General features: G+C 42.4%; 1 protein-coding gene across 4 annotated transcripts in view; it reads right to left on the reverse strand.

Annotated features, from left to right (window-relative positions):
• The window catches only part of kat2b (K(lysine) acetyltransferase 2B), a 127,720-nt gene that overhangs the window by 47,419 nt on the left and 58,627 nt on the right, over positions 1 to 21,674 (reverse strand). For 2 of the 4 annotated variants that reach the window (XM_041183467.1, XM_041183468.1), the window contains exons 11-15: positions 21,121 to 21,247; positions 14,052 to 14,162; positions 6,390 to 6,533; positions 1,660 to 1,792; positions 1,500 to 1,536 (exon numbers count right to left, since the gene is read on the reverse strand). In XM_041183467.1, coding sequence (XP_041039401.1) covers positions 1,500 to 1,536; positions 1,660 to 1,792; positions 6,390 to 6,533; positions 14,052 to 14,162; positions 21,121 to 21,247 — 552 coding nt within the window. The remainder of the gene's footprint in view (positions 1 to 1,499; positions 1,537 to 1,659; positions 1,793 to 6,389; positions 6,534 to 14,051; positions 14,163 to 21,120; positions 21,248 to 21,674) is intronic. The other 2 variants (XM_041183469.1, XM_041183470.1) reach the window with 1 other exon arrangement.

Here is a 21,674-nt window from a genome sequence, read left to right on the forward strand (position 1 = left end):
GACACTCCCCTGTTTGATGCCTGGTTTGACAGGGAAAGGATCTGTAGTGGAACTACTGCTTATATTGTTATTTGCATATTGTCATGCAGGAGACAGAACATGTTTGCGAACTTAGCTGGGCATCCATGTTGCTGTAGCATCTTTCAAAAGGCAGTTCGATTTTCCCAAGTCAAAGGCTTTTGTGAGATTGAAGAAAGCCATGTTTTGTTCTTTGCACTTTTCCTGAAATTGGCAGTGAAGATCATTTAAGTTGTTCCTCTGGATTGTCGCAGGCCACCCTGGGACTCTGGAAGGATCTTCTCTGCAACTGGTGAGAGGTGATTAAAAGGAAACCTAGCTAGCATTTTGCCAAAAATTAAGAACAATCCAAACCCCTGTAGTTGCTACAGTTCGGCTTGTCTCCTTCCTTCTCGGTCGTGATAATCACGACATGCTTCATTCTGCCAACCTTCTCAAATAAGGCATGTATCCGAGAGATCAGTATGTTTCCGCCATGTTTCAGTACTTCCATAGAAATATTATCAGATTAAGGAGCTTCACTTTTTCAACTTTTCAACAGCAGTTATCACATCATCGAGCGTTGGATCAATGCCCAGTTCACTTCTGATTGCATGTTCTGACAGGTTCTATAGCAGGTGCATGTCCACCGTGGGGTTCTGAATAGTAGTTCTACAAAATTCTCTTTCCAGTAGATGTTGATACTGTCCATGTCTTTGAGGAGAATCCTGCCATCTTTGACAGACCATAATAATCTCACACCAGCTGAGATGGTAGGGATATGTCATCAGAATGCCCAACTCAAGGCTGCCCAAACAGGTGCCCTACTCAGAACTATGCCTGGGAGCCTGTACACACAGGGCCCTAAGGAAATATTTCAAAGATATTCTTAAAGCCTGCATGAAGTCTGCTCTACTAACATCAACATGAGAAGCAAATGCCCTATCGCAACCAAAATGGCAATCCATCATCAAAACTAGTGTTAAGACTTCCAATCAACAAGACCAGGCACTGAGAGAGAATGGAAAGAGACAGCAGCTGCTCAAGCCAACAATCTGTCACCACTTTTACTGATCGACAGCCAATGTCCTCACTGTGGGAAAGCCTATAAGGCAAAGTTAGGGTTATAAACCATTTGCAAACCCACAGCCAACACTGACATTTCACTTAAACACAGCCACCCATAAGGAAGAATCATCCTTGATATGAAGGATTGCTCATGATAAACAGAACACCATAGTTTTACACAGTCTGGTTCAAATGAATGACTGGCTTGGGATGAGAATGGAGTAGTGGGGTGAAGCAGTGTTTATGCACAGGACCAAAAATGCTGGCTTTGCTCTTTGTGGTCAACTGAAGAAAATTTTAATTCATCCAAAACTAATCTAATCTTAAAGCCATTTAGCATATCTTATCTTGTCGCAATACGATCCTGCTTTTGCACAATCTACTTAAAAGACATCCTCCCATACAGCCACACCTACTTTTTAAAACAGACTTACCCTCTTTCTTTTCCACTAGGTTTCCAACCAGATTCCTCTGTAGATAAATTAAATCAGTCAATCAGCTCAAGTCCATTAAAATTATATTCAATTTTAAAGATCAGCATTAGGTGCATCATAAGGATGCATTGTTATAAAGAGTAGTGGAAATACTTCAAACCTGTGCTAGGTTGCTTACTTATTCCAGGTATACTTTCAATAGGAATCTGTCGCACTCCTTCTTTAAAGCAGGAGAGTCCTGGGTACACCTTTCGAATTTGTGCTTGTTTTCTTTCTATCAACTTTTTTATGATCTTAAAAAAGAGAGAAGCAGCATGATAATTAGGGATAAGAAATAGCTTGTACAGTTCCTTTATCTACTGCGCTCTGCAGACCCCTCAAAGGCCACTAGGAAAACATTCAGTAAGAATGACACAATAAAGAGGAAATGTTGGAAATGCCCAGCAGGTTCATCAACATCTATACAGAGAAAAGGTTAATACTATGGGTGTTGCTCTTCTTCAGAATTGAACTGAAAGACAAACGAGTCCTTTTGTAGGGTGACATTAAGAAAAAAGGTAGGGGCCAGGGAAAGTGACAACAGAAATGCTGATCACTAAGAGGAAATTAATGGATTAAATTTACCTACCATCTGCTTAATAGAGAGGCAGGAACCTGAAGAGATATCATCTTAGTGAGACAATGAAGAGGTATAAGAAGAGCAAAAACATGTGCAAATAATAAGATCCCCTCCCCCGCAACTCCAATAAAACTGTACCATCCCACATTTCTTTCCTTCCACAGCTTCTGTACCTTTGCTAAAGAAAAATGGTAGATATAGATAGGGTCTGAATTTCAGGTTAGAGATCTAACCTGATCTCTAGGTGAGTGATCAGGAGAAATTATTCAGTTGGAAGATTGAAGACAGAATGTAAGAGTTGGAATGAGAAAGGGGACTTAAGATCACAAGAAGATCAGAGTCATGTGTGCTGACAGAAAGGAGAGCCATGATGTTAATCCCACCCCAGAACAGGGGTAAGGAGGTTAAACCTGAATAAGGGAGAACAATTCCCCAACCCAATATTTATGTACTTCTTGTCATTATTCCGAGAGGCAGGACATTTCAATATTTTTAAATCGGGATCCCATAGTGAAAATGGGAGCTCAATTTAAATTTAACAGTTGACGGCTGGGTTTCCCAGTGGCCAGGAAATCCAGCAGCAAAATGGAGATGGGAACAGCTGGTTGCAGAAGCTAAGTACTTTTCAAAGCACTCCTGAGCCAGGAGGCATAGGAGTGCTCTGCTGGCCCATCAAACAAATCTTTAGCTTCTCTTCTGCTGTACATGGCCTCTCCCTAACCATGACCATGATTGGTAATCTCCCCAAACCTCCCGATCCCAAATTTGAAGTTTGATGCCAATCCTGTACACACCACAACTGATGCCTGCCCTGTGATTTCCTGAATAACCCTGAACCAATGCCTGATGCGTCATCCCAATTGCTTGTAACCATCCCAAAGCCCCCACAATTGTTGCCTCCTATTGTTGATTTTCCCATGTGTTGGCCAGGCTGCCTGAAAGAAAAAAAATCACATTGTAACCTCTCTAGTCCAGGTACCCATTGTTCAGAAACACCAGAGATAAAAGCAAAGAACTGCGGATGCTGGAAATCCAAGACAAAAACAGAAACAGAAATACCTGGAAAAACTCAGCAGGTCTGGCAGCATTGGTGGAGAAGAGCGCAGTTGACGTTTCGAGTCCTCATGGCCCTTCAACAGAACTAAGTAAAAATAGGAAAGGGGTGAAATATAAGCTGGTTTAAGTGGGGTGGGGGGGGGGGGGAGAGTGTTGGGACAAGAAGAGATAGGTAAAGGGCCAGCGATAGGTGGAGATAACCAAAAGATGTCACAGACAAAAGGACAAAGAGGAAGGTGGTGATATTATCTAAAGGAATGTGCTAATTAAGGGTAGAAAGCAGGACAAACAAGGTACAGATAGCTCTAGTGGGGGTGGGGTGGGGTGAAGGAATACTAAAAAGGCTAAAAGGTAGAGATAAAACATTGGATAGAAATACATTTAAAAATAATGGAAATAGGTGGGCAAAGAAAAATCTATATAAATTATCGGAAAAAACAAAAAGGAGGGGGAAAATCAGAAAGGGGGTGGGGATGGAGGAGGGAGTTCATGATCTAAAATTGTTGAACTCAATATTCAGTCCAGAAGGCTGTAAAGTGCCTAGTCGGAAGATGAGGTGCTGTTCCTCCAGTTTGCGTTGAGCTTCACTGGAACAATGCAGCAAGCCAAGGATGGACATGTGGGCATGAGAGCAGGGTGGAGTGTTGAAATGGCAGGCAACAGGGAGGTCTGGGTAATGCTTGCGGACAGACCGAAGGTGTTCTGCAAAGCGGTCACCCAGTCTGCGTTTGGTCTCTCCAATGTAGAGGAAACTGCATTGGGAGCAATGAATGCAGTAGACTAAGTTAAGGGAAGTGCAAATGAAATGCTGCTTCACTTGAAAGGAGTGTTTGGGCCCTTGGACGGTGAGGAGAGGGGAAGTAAAGGGGCAGGTGTTGCATCTTCTACGGTTGCATGGGAAGGTGCCGTGGGAGGGGGTTGAGGTGTAGGGGGTGATGGAGGAGTGGACCAGGGTGTCACGGAGGGAACGATCCCTACAGAATGCCGCCGGGGGGGTGAAGGGAAGATGTGTTTGGTGGTGGCATCATGCTGGAGTTGGCGGAAATGGCGGAGGATGATCCTTTGAATGCAGAGGCTGATGGGGTGATAAGTGAGGACAAGGGGGGATCCTATCATGTTTCCGGGAGGGAGGAGTAGGTGTGAGGGCGGATGCGCGGGAGATGGACCGGACACAGTTGAGGGCCCTGTCAACCACCGTGGGTGGAAAACCTCGGTTAAGGAAGAAGGAGGACATGTCAGAGAAACTGTTTTTGAAAGTAGCATCATCAGAACAGATGCGACGGTGTGAAGGAACTGAGAGAATGGGATGGAGCCCTTACAGGAAGCGGGGTGTGAGGAGCTGTAGTCGAGGTAGTTGTGGGATTCGGTAGGCTTGTAATGGATATTGGTGGACAGTCTATCACCATAAATTGAGACAGATACAAGGAAGGGAAGGGAAATGTCAGAGATGGACCACGTGAAAATGATGGATGGGTGGAAATTGGAAGCAAAATTAATAAATTTTTCCAGGTCCTGACAAGAGCATGAAGCAGCACCGAAGTAATCATCGATGTACCGGAGAAAGAGTTGTGGGAAGGGGCCGGAGTAGGACTGGAACAAGCACTCCTCTATTATCTCCCTGACTGTGTAAATAACAGGGGCGAGTTGTTTGTCAAAGAGGTTTCCTAAGCTGCATTTGGCCTCCCCATTGTGGAGAACAACACTGTGAATTGTGAATACGGTATATTAGACCACAGAAAGAATGCCTGACACCTTATACAACGGTAAGTGATTGGATGGCTGGTATATCCGCTGCACTTTCAGTGCATGGTGCTAGAAAAAGGGTGGTGAAAAAATGAATAAAAGAATTCTAAAAGAAGAGGGGGAAGGAAAGGGGCTTTTGTTTTAAGAGGTGGGATATTATCTCGTCAATGCAGGGGCTGGTGGAACGGAAAGGGATGACAAGGTTGTGGGTGATGGCACTGGTGTAACAGGGACAAGGATTGAGAGGGAAGGCACAGGATTAAGCACTGTCACAGGATAACCCTGGTTATGAAGAAAGGAGCGCTTTCAGGAGCTTTGCTGTGGAATGTGGAGATACAAGGCAGATGTGACAGAAAAACAGAAAAGGATGGCTGCATCAATAGGAACAGCATAGCATAATCATTGGAAGTGCATTGAGTAATGACTAGTGATAAATTAGTGGAAAATAAAATCTGTATAATCAGTTGTCAACATTTTAGGAAGGAGAAGTTAAGTTCTGCAAAAGTTTCCTGCATTACAACAGTGACCGCGGGTAGAATTTTGCTGGCGGTGTGTGGGGATGGGCCAGACACGCCGACATGTAAAATGACGTGCAATGATGTCGGGCACGCGCCAGAGGCAGCTGTGTGCCCGCTGAAATGTTAATGCACTATTAAGGCCATTTAAAAAGTAATTAAACTTGTTAAGAACGCTACCCGTCCAACCTTAAGGTTGGTGGGCAGGTGAAAAGCCCCAGCAGCCTTCGCGTTTTTCAGGAAGCCTCATCCATAGATGGGATAAGGTTTCCTGAAGCTTTTATAAAATAAACAAATGAATTTTCCAAACTTCATAAACATGTCCCAGCTCACATGAGGGAACATGTTTAAATAAATTTTTACTTTATTTATTCAGACGTTTATAGTCCATTCAATCTCCCCGAGGCAGTTCCGTGCCTCAGGGAGATTGTTGCGCTCTTTCATGTGCATGCGTGAAACAGTGCGGGCTCCGATACTCCCTCCTCCCCCTGCCCGCACAGGTAGTGCCGAGCGCTGGGCGGGCCTTAATTGGCCCACCTGCGTAAAATGGTGGCGTGCAGCTGATCGCGGGCAGCAATCGGCACTGTGCCCACCCCCACCCAGCCCACCCGCCATAGGAAAAATTCTCTCCCACGTTTCAAAAAGTACTTCATTGGCTGCAAAGCGCTTTGAGATGTCCAGTGGCTGTGCAAAGTGCTGTACAAATACAAGTTTTTCTTTCTTCGATAATGGCAAAATTTAATAATAGGAAAATGCTTTTATCTGATGAATAATATATTTTCTCTAATTATTAATGTTTTATGTACTTAATATAAGGGGGCAGTACAACAAAATAATTACAGGTTTTTGCCCTGAAAAATTGATAATTTAACTGCCTGCCTTATAAGGAGATGGGGAAAAACGCTTCTTACTAACTGGTCAGAAGTCAAATGTCAGCAAAAATAGGCAAGCAGTCACCTCTTTCTGTTTCTTTATGATCACAGAGAATTCAGTGTATGGAATCCGTGGATTCAGTTCACAGCCCATCAGAGTGGCACCTTCATAGTCTTTAATATAACCAACATACTTGACTTTTGGAACTTTTATATCCTTGGAGAATCCCTGAAACAATACAGAATATCATGATGTTTTTCTTTTTTACCACTCAATGTACAAAACAAAATAAATGTCAATTTTCTCAAAAGCAATTATGTTGAGAGTCACTTTAAAATGCTTAAAACTTTTCTGAAGCTTGTTGATAAAATTGGTACACTCTATCTTAACAGTAAGCATTAGTCTTTTGAATACATAAAATAATTAAATGTTAGATTTTAGGTCCGGTTATTTAATTGAATAGTTTCAAATTTACAACTTGTATCAGGTGGCAAGATTTCATACCTTGAGAAATTGTAGGACACACTGCAACTAAGTTCACATACACATGCTACTGCTAGGTTTAGATGAATGCAATTTGTATACAATCCTAAATGGTTTCATGTGCAGTGTACTGCTATTAATCACTCAGCCCATTTAGAAAAATTATCCTTTGACATTGGAATGTAAATTTCTCTTCATGCAACAATAGTGAATTTACGATATTTAGATGTGCACAATATTCTAAAATTGATAACATAAAGCAAGCAACAAAATTATTATCCTTGATTAGGTGAAGTTGACAGTTATGTTTGAACTTTCTTTTTGCACTAAAGATGCCAATACATCAAAACCCACGAATATCTCATTCTACCTGGATACACAATGTTTTCTTGCTCTACTAGACTCCTAGGGATATATTTCTGCAGGGCTTCTCCCACTCAATTGCTTTAATTTCAGCAGAAGAGCTGGAGGAAACCATGGAAAAAAGCTATCAACTTTTAAGTGCCACTATTTTACTTTCTCCCCGCTGGAAATACCAGTGTAGATGTGGTATGTTATTTTATATTCTGGTGAAGAACAAGATCTAGAACATGAGACCAAGGGGTGGATGTTAATTTCAGGCATGGAATGAGCAGGCACAAGGTGGATCACCCACTTATTCTTGCTGGCGCAAGGTCTGAGACATTGAGGGCAAGACCACATTAACTTGTCACTGGGAAACTAAACGCCCTGTATGAATATCCTGCTGCAGCTCACTAGCTCCAGGCTGGTGCAATATCAGATGAAATGGACCTCAAGCAACCATCAGGCAGGTAGCAATGTCCCAGAACCGACTATAGAAAGGTGGTGGGCTGGTTGGTGGGGGTGGAAGTGGGAGAGCGTAGGTCGTCACTGTGGGCACTGAGGTCAGACAGCAGTTACACAGGAGGCATTTTATAAAGAACATGGAGAGCGAGGAGACTTCATTTAAAAAAGAGCGCAGGGACCATTTTAGAAAGACTGCAGAGAGCGGGGAGACTTCATTTTAAAAAGCGCAGAGTGTGGGAAGACTTCATTTAAAAAAGAGTGTGGAGAACGAGGAGACCATTTAAAAAAGCACGCGGAGACCGAGGAGACTATTTAAAAAAGAGCACGGAGAGCAAGGAGGCCATTTAAAAAAGAGCATGAAGAGCAGGGAGACTGAGCGCGTGCTCAGGACTGTGCGTGCGAGGACTGAGTGCATGCAGTTGTTGGGTAAGAAAGTCTAAATTTTTATTTTATACAAACCTAATTTAGTTTGTAGTTTGCAGTTGGCATTAAACTGAAACCAACAGTTTAAATTCTGTAATTGCCAGCCTTAAACCGGGGTTTCTCAAGGGTTCCAGTGAAACAGCAGTTTAATTAAGAACCAGGTGAAACTGGATCCTCATTGAGTGACTCATTTAGGCCTTTTGTGTTAGGAGCCAACTTATATAAGTAGCCAACTTAGTCCGACTTACAATACTGTGCAGGAGTTGAGTGCTTCAAGGTGATCCAGAGCGAACACATCTGGAGTAAGTGTTTGCAGCTGGAGGAACTTCGGATCCGAGTTGAGGAGCTGGGGTCCAAGCTGCAGACATTGCACACGTCAGGGATAGGGAAAGTTACCTGGACACTTTGCTCCAGGAGGCAGTCACACCCCTCAGATTAGGTCATTCAAAGTTGGTCTGTGATCAGCAACAGGAGGGTGTGACCGCAGGTGAAGCAGGTATGGGGACCCAGTGGGTAGCATTCGAGGAGCCTCGACCCCTGCAGCTGTCCACCAGTTACAAGGTTCTTGCAAGCTGTGTGGACGAGAGCGGGGACTGCAGGGAGGATGACAGAACTGACCATGGCACCATGGTACAGGGAGCCATTCGAGTGGGCGGAGAAAATAGGAAACTGGTGGTAGGGGACAGCATAATTATGGGGATTGATACCGTTCTCTGCAGCCGTGAGTGTGAGTCCTGAAAGCTGTGTTGCCTGCCTGGCATTAAGGTTAAGGACATCTCCTCAGGGCTGGAGAGGAACTTGGAGCGGGAGGGGAGGGATCCAGTTGTCGTCGTCCACGTTGGTACCAACTACATTGATAGGAGTAGAAAGGAGGCTCTGGTGAAAGAATTTGAACAGTTAGGAGATAAATTAAAAAGCAGAACCTCTAAGATAATAATCTCGGGATTACTACCTGAGCCATGGGCAAACTGTCATAGGATATATAAAGTTAAGGAGTTAAATGCGTGGCTCAAAGATTGGTGTGGGAGGAATGGGTTTCAGTTCATGGGGCACTGGAACCAGTACTGGGGTAGAAAGGAGCTGTTCTGGTGGGACGGCCTTCACTTGACCCATGCTGAGACCAGGGTCCTGGCGAATCGAATAACTTGGGCTGCAGAGGGGGCTTTAAACTAAATAGAGAGGGGGAGGGTTCTGGAGAGGGGATATGTACACTTACAAAGCAAAAGGATATGGCAGCATTGCAGGGCAGCTATTTAGGTAATGATACCCTGAGTGTGACAGGAAGGGAACAGAGTATACAAACGTAAAAAACAGCAAAATAGGGTCAAAGGAGTAAAGAATGTAAAAAGGCAAAATTAATCGCTCTTTACATAAATGCAAATAATATTTGGAACAAAATAAATGAGTTAACGGCACAAATAGAGGCTAATGGGTGTGATCTTATAGCCATTACGGAGACATGGTTATAAGGAGTTCAAAGCTAGGAACTAAATATTCAGCGGTACATGACTTTTCATAAGGACAGGCAGGAAGGAAAGGGTATCGGGGTAGCTTTGTTAGTACGAGGTGAAATAAGTACGAAAGCAAGAAATTATCTTGGATTGGAAGATGTAGAATAATATGGGTTGAGGTAAGAACTAACAAGGGGAAGAAGACACTGGTGAGAGTAGTCTATAGGCCCCCTATCAGTAGCTGTACTGTAGGACAGAAAATAAATCAGGAGATAATGAGGCCATGTGAAAAAGGCAGTACATGGGCGTAATCTTCATGTAGATTAGGAAAATCAAATTGTCAAGAATTTGGGACAGTTTCCAAGAACCATGTTTTTGTTTTATTCATTCACAGGATGTGGGCGTCACTGGCTAGGCCAGCATTTATTGCCCATCCCAAACTGTCCTTGTTCAGAGGGCATTTAAGAGTCAACCACATTGCTGTAGATCTGGAGTCACATGAAAATGGCAGACGTTTAAGATAATCGTTCATAAGTCACAACAAAGATATATCCCAGTGAGGAAGGGGATGAACCAACCATTGTTAACCAAGGAAGTTAAGGATTGAAAGGAAAAAAACATTTGTGAACTAGATGGGTTTTTACAAACAATGGTCATCACCAGACCTTTAATTCCAGATTTTTATTGAATCCAAATTTCACCATCTGCCATGGTGAGGTTTGAACCCAGGTCCCCAGTCAGTAACAATACCACTATGCCACCACTTCCTATGTTATGGAACCAACCAGGGATCAGGCTCTTTTGAATCTGGTAATGTGTAATGAGGCAGGTTTGATAAATGATCTCAGAATAAAGATCCCCTAGAGAACAGTGGCCATAACATGACCATAACATGGTAGAATTTAGCATTCAGTTTGAGAGTGAGAAACTTGGGCCAGAAACAACTGTGCTAAATTTAAATAAGGGTAATTACAAAGGAATGAGGGTTGGCTGGAGTAGACTGGGAAAGGGGTTTAGCAGAAAACACAGTTAATGAACAACTGCAGATGATTAAGAAAATAGTTCATGACTCACAACAAAGATATATCCCAGTGAGGAAGAAGGATTGTGGGAAGGGGATAAACCAACCATGGTTAACGAAGGGGGTTAAGGATTGAACGAAAAAAACATACAATGTGGCAGAGGTTAGTGGTAAACCAGGGAATAAGGAAAGTTTTAAAAACCAACAAAAGACGACCAAAAAATTAATAAAGAGGGAGGGGAAAATAAACTTTGAGGTAAACGAGCAAGTAATATAAAAACAGACAATAAGAGCTTCTCTGAATATATGAAAAGGAAGAGAGAGGCCAAAGCGAACATAGGCCCCTTAGAGAATGAGGCTGGAGAAATAATAAGGGGGAACCAAGAAATGGCAGAGGAGTTGAATGAATACTTTGCATCAGTCTTTATGGTAGAAGACACTAATAGCATTCCAAAAATACTAAATAATCAAGGGGCAAAAATGGGGGAGGAAATACATACAATAACTATCCCTAGAGAAAAAGTACTAGGAAAACTAATGGGGCTAAAGGCTAATAAATCCCCTGGAATGATAGGCTGCATCCGAGGATATTAAAGGAAGTAGCTACACAGACAATGGATGCACTGGTAGTAATCTTCCAAGAATCCTTAGATTCAGGAAAAGCCCCAGAGGATTGGAAAACTGTCAATGTAATGCCTTTATTCAAAAAGGGAGGGCAATTCAAAAACAGGTAACTATTGGCCAGTCAGCATGGCTTCATGAAGAGGAAAACAAGCTTGACAAATTTATTAGAATTCTTTGAGGAGGTAACAAGCAGGGTAGCTAAAGAAAAACCAGTAGATGTAATATATTTGGATTTCCAAAAGGCATTTGATAAGGTACCACACATAAGACTACTTAATAAGATAAAAGCCCATGGTGCTGGGGATAGTATATTAGCATGGATAGAGGATTAGCTAACTAACAGAAGACAGAGAATTGGGATAAGTGCGGCATTTTCAGGATGGCAACCTGTAACTAGTGGAGTGCCACAGGGATCAGTGCCGGGGCCATAACTATTTACAATACATATTAATGACTTAGATGAAGGAAGTGAATGTACTATCACCAAGTTGTGAATGACACAAAAATAGGTGGGAATGCAAGTGGTGAGGATGACACAAAGAGTCTACAGAGGAATATAGACAGGTTAAGTGAGTGGGCAAAAACATGGCAGATAGAATATAATGTGGGAAAGTGTGAGGTTATGCACTTTGGCAGGAAGAATAGAGGAGCTGAGTATTATTTAAATGGAGAAAGACTGAAGAAAGCTGCAGCACAGAGGGATTTGGGGGTCCTCGCGCATGAATCCCAAAAGGTTAGCATACAAGTTCAGCGGGTAATAGGGAAGGCAAATGGAATGTTTGCCTTTATTTCAAAAGAAATGGAGTATAAAAGTAGGGAAATCTTGCTAAAACTATACAAGGCACTAGTTAGGCCACACCTAGAATGCTGTGAACAGTTTTGGTGTCCTTATCTAAGGAAAGATACACTGGCATTGGAGGCAGTCCAGACAAGGTTCACTAGGCTGATCACAGGGATGGAGGGATTTTCTTATGAGGAGAGGTTGAGTAGGTTGGGCCTGTACTCACTGGAGTTTAGAAGAATGAGAGGCAATCTTATTGAAACATATAAGATTCTAAGGGGGCTTGACAGGGTAAATGCTGAAAGGTTATTTCCCCTTGTGGGAGAGTCTAGGACCAGAGAGTATAATCTCAGAGTAAGGGGGTGCCCATCTAAGACAGAGATGAGGAGAAATTTCTTCTCTCAGAGGGTAGTGAATCTGTGGAATTCTTTACCGCAAAGGGCTATAGAGGCTGGGTCGTTAACAATATTCAAGGCTGAGACAGACAGGTTTTTAATCTGTAAGGGAATCAAGGGTAGAAAAGGCAGGAAAGTGGAGTTGAGGATTATCAGATCAGCCATGACCTCATTGAATGGCAAAGCAGACTCAATGGGCTGAATGGCTTATTTCTGTTCTTACGTCTTATGGTCTTATGGGGCTGGAGGATGGCGATTGTGGAAAGCACTGCATGGCAGCAACCTGTAATATTTCTGTGGATTGCTGGGGGAGCATATCTACTTCTCCCGGAGTCACAAAATGCATGCACTAGGGAGGATCCCATTTATTTTCCACCTTAAGATCCCAAGGAATATGAAGACATACAGAATCTCAGTGGGAATGGGACAGTAAATTTCAGATTTTCTTACTTTCTATGGCTGCACAGTTTTATTTAATGTGCTGTGAATCTGTCAATTTGTATTGTATGTTGAATTTGTAACATACATTCTATAGCTTTTTTTATTCATTCATGGGGTGGTGGCTTCACTGGCTAAGCCAGCATTTAATGCACATCCCTATTTGTCCTTGAGAAGGTGGTGGTGAGCTGCCTTCTTGAACTGCTGCAGTCCATGAGGTTATGTACATCCAAATTGCTATTAGGAAGGGACTTCCAGGATTTTGAACCAGTAACAGTGAAGGAGCAGTGATATATTTCCAAGTCAGGATGGTGGTTGGCTTGGAGAAGCACTTGCAGGTGGTGTTGTTCATCATGCATCTGCTGCCCTTATCCTTCTAGATTGTAGAGGTCGTGGTTTGGAAAATGTTGTCGAAGGAGCCTTGGTGAGTCGCTAAAGTGCATCTTGTAGATTGTATACACTGCTGCCGCTCTGCCTCGGTGGTGGAGATTGTGAATGTTGAAGGTGGTGGATAGGGTAATAACTAAGTGGACTGCTTTGCCTTGGATGGTGCTGAGCTTCTTGAATGTCATTGGAGCTGCGCTCATTCAAGTAATTGGAGAGTGTTCCATCACATTCCTGACTTGTGCCATATAGGTGGTGGACAGGCTTTGCAGAGTCAGGAGGTGCGTTACTCGCTGCATAATTCTCAGCCTCTGACCTGCTCTTGTAGCCACAGTATTTGTATGGCTGGTCGAGTTCAGTTTCTGGTCAATGGTAACTCCAGGTTGTTATAGTGGGGGACTCAGTGATGGTAATGCCATTGAATGTCAAGGGGAGATGATCAGATTCCCTCTTGTTGGAAATGGTCATGCACGAATGTCATTTGCCACTTATCAGCCCAAGCCCGAATGTTGTCCAGATCTTACTGCATATGGACACAGACTACACCAGTATCTGAGGAATTGCCACTAGTGTGGAACATTGTGCAATCATCAGCAAACATCTCCACTTCTGACCTTATGATGGAGAGAAGGTCATTGATGAAGCAGCTGAAGATGGTTGGTTCCAGAACACTAACCTGAGGAACTCCTGCAGCGATGTCTTGGGACTTAGATGATTGACCTCCAACAACCACAACCATAGGTAGCTAGCTAGTTTAATTGATACTGCAATATATACATGAAAAGTTCTAGGAGTAGATTGTTACACTGCATGGAAAACAGAATATCTTATTAAGATGTTATTTAGGTTTCTCATCAGTAATTGTATACGAACTTATCCATCGTATTTCACAACACGCTCTTTGAAGAGCATAGAAACCAAGACCACAAAATTACATACCTGCTTTTTGAAGTAGCCAATTGCATATTCATCTGCATAAGTGAGGAAGTTTAGAATGTTATGTTTGATGTGATATTCCTTCAGATGATTCATTAGATGAGTTCCATAGCCCTAAAGAATAAGCATTTGACCACTGGTAAAGAACAAAATTCTACTTAATTTTCCAATAATACTAATAATTAAAATCATTTTTTATTGAACAAAAATTTACATTTCTATAGCACTGCTCATGTATTGAAGCAGATCTCAAAGATCTTTACAGGAGAAAAATTTTAATACTTCCACAATTTATTTTTAAAGGCATTGGCATAATAGAGTTCAACAGTGAAGGCTGTGGCTCATGAATCCAACACTACTGGCTGCCAATGGTTTACACATTTATTTGCAGCTTCCCAATTGATAAAGCTGACTCTTAACTCAACTAGGTTCAATTCCTGGTCTATGTTTAGTTAGTTGATCTCAACTAAACTGGCACAGAACACTAAAATGGTCACCGTGGGCAGAATTTTCCCGTCGGCGATTTGGGGGCGGGGCCCCCCTCGCCAACGGGAAAATGACACAGGATGAAGTTGGGAGGAACCCCCAACGTCATCCTGGTCCATTTAAATATTGAGGAAGGCGGGCGGACAGTGAAATCAGCTGTCCGCCTGCCGACCTGTCAATGGCCAATTAAGGCCATTGACAGGATAATTAAGCTTGTTAAATGCCCTGCCCGCCCAACCTGAAGGTTGGCGGGCAGGCCAGGAGCCCCAGCGGGCTTCTGATAATACATGAAACCTCATCCACTGGAGGGATGAGGTTTCATGTCCGTTTTTAAAAACTTTTTTAAAGTTTATGTGCTTCTTATTAACATGTCCCATCTCGTGTGACATTGTCACATGAGGGGGACATGTTAATAATTTTAATATTTTTCTATTTTTAAAGATTTTTGTACTGTCAGTAATCTCCCTGAGACAGCACTTTGACAGATGGGGAATCCCTCCACCCCCCGTACAGGAAGTGCATAGCGCTTCCTGTCAGGCAGGCCAATTAAGGCCCGCCCATTCAAAATGGCAGCAGAGTTCGGCTGCCTGCCCAACCCCAAGCCGGCGGGGCCTGTCCACCCCAAGGTAAAAATTCTGGCCCATTACTTGTCTTAGGAGGTTAGGCTGTCTTCTCCCAATTTCTAACCAATGGCTCCTGGAAAGTTCACCTGTATGACTGTAGGTTCAAGGCAGATTATTGATTTGATTAGAAAATTAGCTAAGCAGCAGAAGACAGGGAGTAGGGATAATGGGTAGACGTTCTAGTTCGCAGGATGTGACTCATGGTGCCCCACAAGGGTCTGTAGTGGGGCCTCAACTATTCACTATACGTATTAATGATTTAGATGATGGAATAGAGAGTCAAATATCCAAGATTTTGGATGACACAAAGATATGTGGCATTGCAGAAGCAAAAGGTTATAAAGGGATACTAATAGATCAAGTGAATGGACAAAACCTCGACAAATGGCTTTCAATATAGACAAGTGTCTATATCATCTATTTTGGTCCTAAAAAGTACTTCAGTACTTCATAAATGGTGAAAAGCTAAAAACAGTAGATGTCCAAAAATACTTAAGAGTCCATTAGGGTGGATCGTTACAATGTCATAGACAGCTACAGAGATTAATCAGGAAGGGCAATGGAAAAGAAGAATACTGTGGATGCTGGAAATCTGAAATAAAAAATAGAAAATGCTAGAAATACTTAGCAGGTCAGGCAGTATCTTTAGAGAGAGAAACCAAGTTAATGCTTCAGGTCAATGACCTTTCATCAGAATGACTTGGCCTCCTCTACATTGGGGAGACCAAATACAGATTGGGTGACTGCTTTGCGGAACACTACCATTCGGTCCACAAGCATGACACTGAGCTTCTGGTGGTCTGTTATTTTAATTCTCCACCTTGCTCTCAGGCTGACATCCCTGTCCTTGATCTGCTGCACTGTTCCAGTGAAGCTCAATGTATGCTTCAAGAACAGCATGTCATTCTTCAATTATGAACTTTACAGCCTTCCAGACTCAACATCGAGTTCAACAATTTCAGACCATAAACTCTGCCCCTCGATTTTGTTTCCCTTTCTTTGCATGTTTTGCTTTTTTTGCAGTTCCTGTTGTTAAGGCTGATGGAATGTTGGTCTTTATATGTAAAGGACTAGAATACAAAGTGTTAGGTGTTATGCTACAGTTAGACAACGCCCAAGTTAAAGCAAACCTGGCATACTGTGTTCAGCTCCGGGCACCACACTGTAGGAAAGATATATAGAATGGACCAAGTCCAGAATGATTCCTGGATTCCAAGAGGTAAATTATGAAGAGTGATTACACAAGCTAGAGTGGTATTCCCTGGAATTTCAAAGGTTAAGGGTGATGTGATCCAACTTTTCGAGAAATTAAGCAAGGAGTAGATGGAGAAAACTGCTTCCATTGGTTAGGAAGCCTAGGATTCAAGTACGTAGCACATAAAGATTAGAGCCAGGCCTTTCTGGATGAAGCTAGGAACACATCAGGTTGAAGGAGGACAATGAGGGGGAGAAGTGCAGTATGAATGATCAGTTTTAGCAATATTATTGAAAATAATTTGCATTTCAAAAATTACTATATTTGAACCTCTGCACACAAGGACAAAGTTCTAGGAATACTAAAGTGTAGTTGCTGCCTTTCTTATATTCATGACTTAAAATAAGTAATTTACTCTTCAACAAGCTTTTTCAATCATGTTTGCCACTTGTTTATTCCAGTACAGTACAGGTATGATTACAAACAGGGCAACTATACTGAAGAGAACTTGGTACTCTGATAGAGAACAAATGGAATATCTAGAGTTAATCTTTCTCACCAGTTACTGATTTGTTGTTCTAGGGATTCGGCACAACACAATGTTGATGAACTTGATACTTGATTGTGGTCTGAATATTACTTGTGGCAGCGTGCGTGATCGGTGGGCCCAGGAGTGGTCAGGAAATGGACTGCCGACCATGATCGGCCCCTAGCTGCAATTTCACGCTAGCTGGCCATTTAACGTCCAGCCAGCATGAAACACGTGCTGAAATGCTCAGCACTGCCAGGGTAGGGGCGGGAAGAGGGTAGTCAGTGATGTCACAGTGGGCGCAGGTGTGCACTGCAATACAGATCCATGAAGGCAGATAGCAGACCTGAAAACACTCAAATAAAGGTTTTAAAAGCTGAAATAATGCATTCCAATCAATCACCTGAAAATATAGCTGATAACAATGCTGCCCACAGTTATTTATTTTAATTTTATTTCATAGCAGAAATTTCATCCTGCCCTTGGATTAGGTTTGATGAAAAATGCAAAGGCTGCCTGGCCGAATTACCACGAAAATTCGGAGACAATTGCGCCGTTAATGAACTTAACTGGCTTGTCAGCGAGCGCACTTCCAACTTTTGCGCATGCCCACCGAATGAAATATTGCGAGTGCATGATGACATTGGGATGCTCACCTGACATTATCGTGTTCTCGCGCAATTTCAGGCCCGATCAGGTTGGGCACGCGCCCACCCGGGGTATGTAAAATTCAGCCCTATGTTTACATGCCTGCAGGGCTTTGATCAATGCTCACTTTTCAGTTACCCATTGTGTTCAGGGTGATGTAACCAGCAAGATCTCAAATGAAATTGACAGCTTTCTTCCATTTCTGTTTCCTTGAATACAGTTTCCTCTTTTATGCCATATTCCCGTTAAAAACTCTTAAGACTCTATAACACTCAAATCTGCCCAAGACTTCAATAATACTTCCCTATCTGGGAAAGCTCTTCTAGCACTCCAGACAGAATAAAGGAAAATTCTTGTTGGCTATTGCGAAACCTACCTTTCAAAGTTATGTCTGCAATCCCTACAACATTACTTTTAATTTATTTTACTGATATGACGATGATCACTGCTCCACTCTTTTTTCCTTGCTCCCCTTCTCCCCGAAACATACCATTATCCTCATTTCACCATCATTGCTTAAATTAAGAATTATCAAGCTGTTCATTGTAATTCATATTTTCCCAGGTCTTTAAGAAAGATTGGACTCCTTACATCTAAACTACAGCAAGAACTTGCATTATATAGTAAAATACACTAAGATGCTTCTTTATACAGTACGCAAATATTTTAACCATAAACTTGGTATCACTTAATCACTATTTCATGATTTATAACTGCTATCTAGTTCATAAAAATGTCTCCTGCATTATGGGTGTTAATCCTTCATCTATATAAAGATACACAGTTTCAATGCTTCATTAGTAAAAATAGCCTGGAGAAATAAATTGCAACCTCGTGAAGTGTGTCAATAAGTAGGATTCTAATCTAAAGCTAGTTGAGAGTTGTATGAGCTGTAGAGAAGAAAACATATGGGGCAGAACATTCCCCCCGTTTGGGGGTGGGGGGAGAAGTTTAAGAATGGGCGAGCGGAGCCACGCCTCCGATCGGCGCCCCCAATTAGGGGTGCACCGCCATTCTATGTGGGTGGGCCAATTAAGGCCCGCCCAGCGTGAAGTCTGCAAGGAAGCGCTACGCACTCCCTATGCGGGCGGGGGGGGAATTCCCTGAGCCTGAGAGTGTGCTCTTTCGCACATGCGCATGAAAGAGCGCATTCATCTCCCTGAGGCTAAGTGCTGCCTCAGGGAGATTGTCTCTACAGTAAAAAAGCTGAAAAATAGAAAAAAAAATTCTTCACATGTCCCCTCATGTGACACTGTCATATGAGTTGGGACATGTCCATCACTTTTGAATACACTTTAATTACATTTTTTAAAACCTACATGAAACCTCATCCCACCCGTGGATGAGGTTTCATGCTTTTTCTAATGCCATCAGGACTCCTGGCCTGCCCACCAACCTTAAGGTTGGACAAGCAGGTCCACTAATTAGTTTAACGACTTTGTCAATGGCCTCAATTGGCCATTGACAGGTTGGAGGGCACACAGCTGACTCTGCTGAGCCCCCACCCATCTGAAAATTTAAACGGGGCGGGGTGACATCGGGAGTTCCGCCCGACGTCATCCCACGTTGGTGAGCGGGCCCAGCCCCCCTCTTGCCAACCAGGAAATCCTGGCCATGAATTACAATGACAAAAACAGGGAAGTAAAAATTAATAAAGGATTTTTCTAAATGGTGATTTTCCCTCTCCAAATAAGTCTTTATTAGAATGTGATGTATGTGACGAGTCATGAGGCCTATTTGGCTTGTATTGTACAAGTGTAAATGAATGTTCCACTACAATTAGTATAAACTACTACATCAAAATAGTATAATAATGCAGTTTCTCTTGTTACAACTTATTATTAATCTTAATTTCTGCACTGACCATTCTTTATAACTGTACCTGACTTTGATTATCCTATAAATTAGCTCTTATTTTCTGACTTTTTCTTAAACACATACTATCCAAAAAGATAGTATGGACGATTTCTAAAAAGTGCACTCCAGGTGTGAAACCTCAGCTACCAGAAAATCATGCGCATGCTATACACAATTAAAATAAATAGGCAAAAAACTGTGGGGATCACTCAAAATTTATTTGCTGATATGCACTTCAGGTGAGCCTTCATGAGAAGAATTTTTTTTCATTCATTCATGGGATGTGGGCTTCACTGGCTGGGCCAGCATTTATTGCCCATCCCTAGCTGCCCTTGACAAGGTGGTGGTGAGCTACTTTCTTGAACCGCTGCATTCCATGTGGTTTAGGTACACCCACAGTGCTGTTATGAAGGGAGTTCCAGGATTTTGACCTAGCGACAATGAAGGGGAGGTGATGGCACAGTGGTATTATCACTAAACTAACAATCCAGAAACATACCATTCTCCTCATTTCACCATCATTGCTTAAATTAAGAACTATCAAGCTGTTCATTACAATTCATGTTTTCCCAGGTCTTTAAAAAAGATTAGACTCCTTACTTCTAAATTACAGCAAGAACCTGCATTACATAGCAAAATATGCTAAGATGCTTCTTCATACAATATGCAAACATTTTAACCTTAAACATGGTATCACTTAATCACTATTTCATGATTTATCATAACTTCTATCTAGGGTAATGCTTTGGGGACCTGGGTTTGAATTCCACCATGACAGATGGTGGAATTTGAATTCAATGAAAACCTGGAATTAAAAGTCTAATGATGACCATGAAACCATTATTGGAAACACCCATCTGATTCATTAATGCTCTTTAGGGAAGGAAATCTGCTGTCCTTGTCTGGCCTGGCCTACATGTGATTGCAGGCCCATGGCAATGTGGTTGACACTTAAATGGCCCGTGCAAGCCAAGTTGTACCAAACCATGACAAAGTCACAATTTAGTGGACTACTTTGACTATCTGCAAAATTCCTAACAGACAGATCTATTGGCCAGGATTTTCCAGTCAGTGAGCGGGGGCGGGGCCTGCTCGCCGACGCATACAATGACGCGCGGTGATGTCGGGCGGAACTCCCAACATCACCGCACCCCATTTAAATTTTCAGGTAGGCGGGGGCTCAGCAGAATCAGCTGTGCGCCCGCCAACCTGTCAATGGCCAATTGAGGCCATTGACAAGAGTCATTGAAGTAATTAATGGACCTGCCTGTCCAACCTTAAGGTTGGCGGGCATGCCAGGAGCTCTGGCCGGCATTAGAAAAGGCATAAAATCTTATCCACAGGCAGGATGAGTATGCATGCGTGAAAGAGCGCACTCTTGGCTCAAGGAATTCCCCACCGCCCGTACAGGGAGCGCATAGTGCTTCCATGCAGACGTCACACTGGGCAGGCCTTAATTGGCCTGCCCATGTAAAATGGTGGCACCCCCCCCCCCAATCGGGGGCGCTGATCGGAGGCATGCCTCCGTGTGCCCGCTCTTCAACTTCCCCCCCCACAATGGGGGGAAAACTCTGCCCATTAATTATTTGGGCCTACCTCTACTACCACCATAAATTATCATTTAACACCATAAATTGGTGTTAATGTTCTGTAGTGTTAGAGAACATTATCAGAGAATATTCATTGATGGTTGGCGAATACAAGTTACTAATTATTTTTTAAATTCACACTTACCTTCACTTGTTCATTTGAGGTGACTGCACAAAACACAATCTCTGTAAAGCCTTGTGTTGGAAACATCCGGAAACAGATACCGCCAATCACACGGCCATCTTTGATCAAAGCAAGGGTCTTGTGTTTACTAGGATATAACCAAACAAAATAACTTTAAAATTGAAAGCTAGTCAACTAGTCTTTTTATAGCCTGTATTTATTTTTGCAATTGCTTCTTGTGATAAATGATTGAACTATAAAAGGTTGGTCTTGTGCACTGATGTTTATTTCTGAAGATCTGATGCTGATTAAAGGAGATAAAGTGTTACCTTCAGTGATGGTGATAAGCACATAGGGCTCAGACAGCCAACCCTAAAAGATGCTGTCCCAAAATAAGATTATTTAATCTAAAACTCAATAGCACTTGCCATAGTATTTAGTTCCTGAAATATTTAGAATATTTGCTTTAGTTAGGAATTTAGTTAAAATTCAGGTAAACTGGCCTTGCTAATGATTAAAACAAATTGCACATTTTCAACTCAAGTAAGTAAACGAGTACCTTTCCTTTTTTTATG

Source organism: Carcharodon carcharias, chromosome 3 (genome assembly GCF_017639515.1).
Source record: "Carcharodon carcharias isolate sCarCar2 chromosome 3, sCarCar2.pri, whole genome shotgun sequence".
Classification (NCBI taxonomy): Eukaryota; Metazoa; Chordata; class Chondrichthyes; order Lamniformes; family Lamnidae; genus Carcharodon; species Carcharodon carcharias.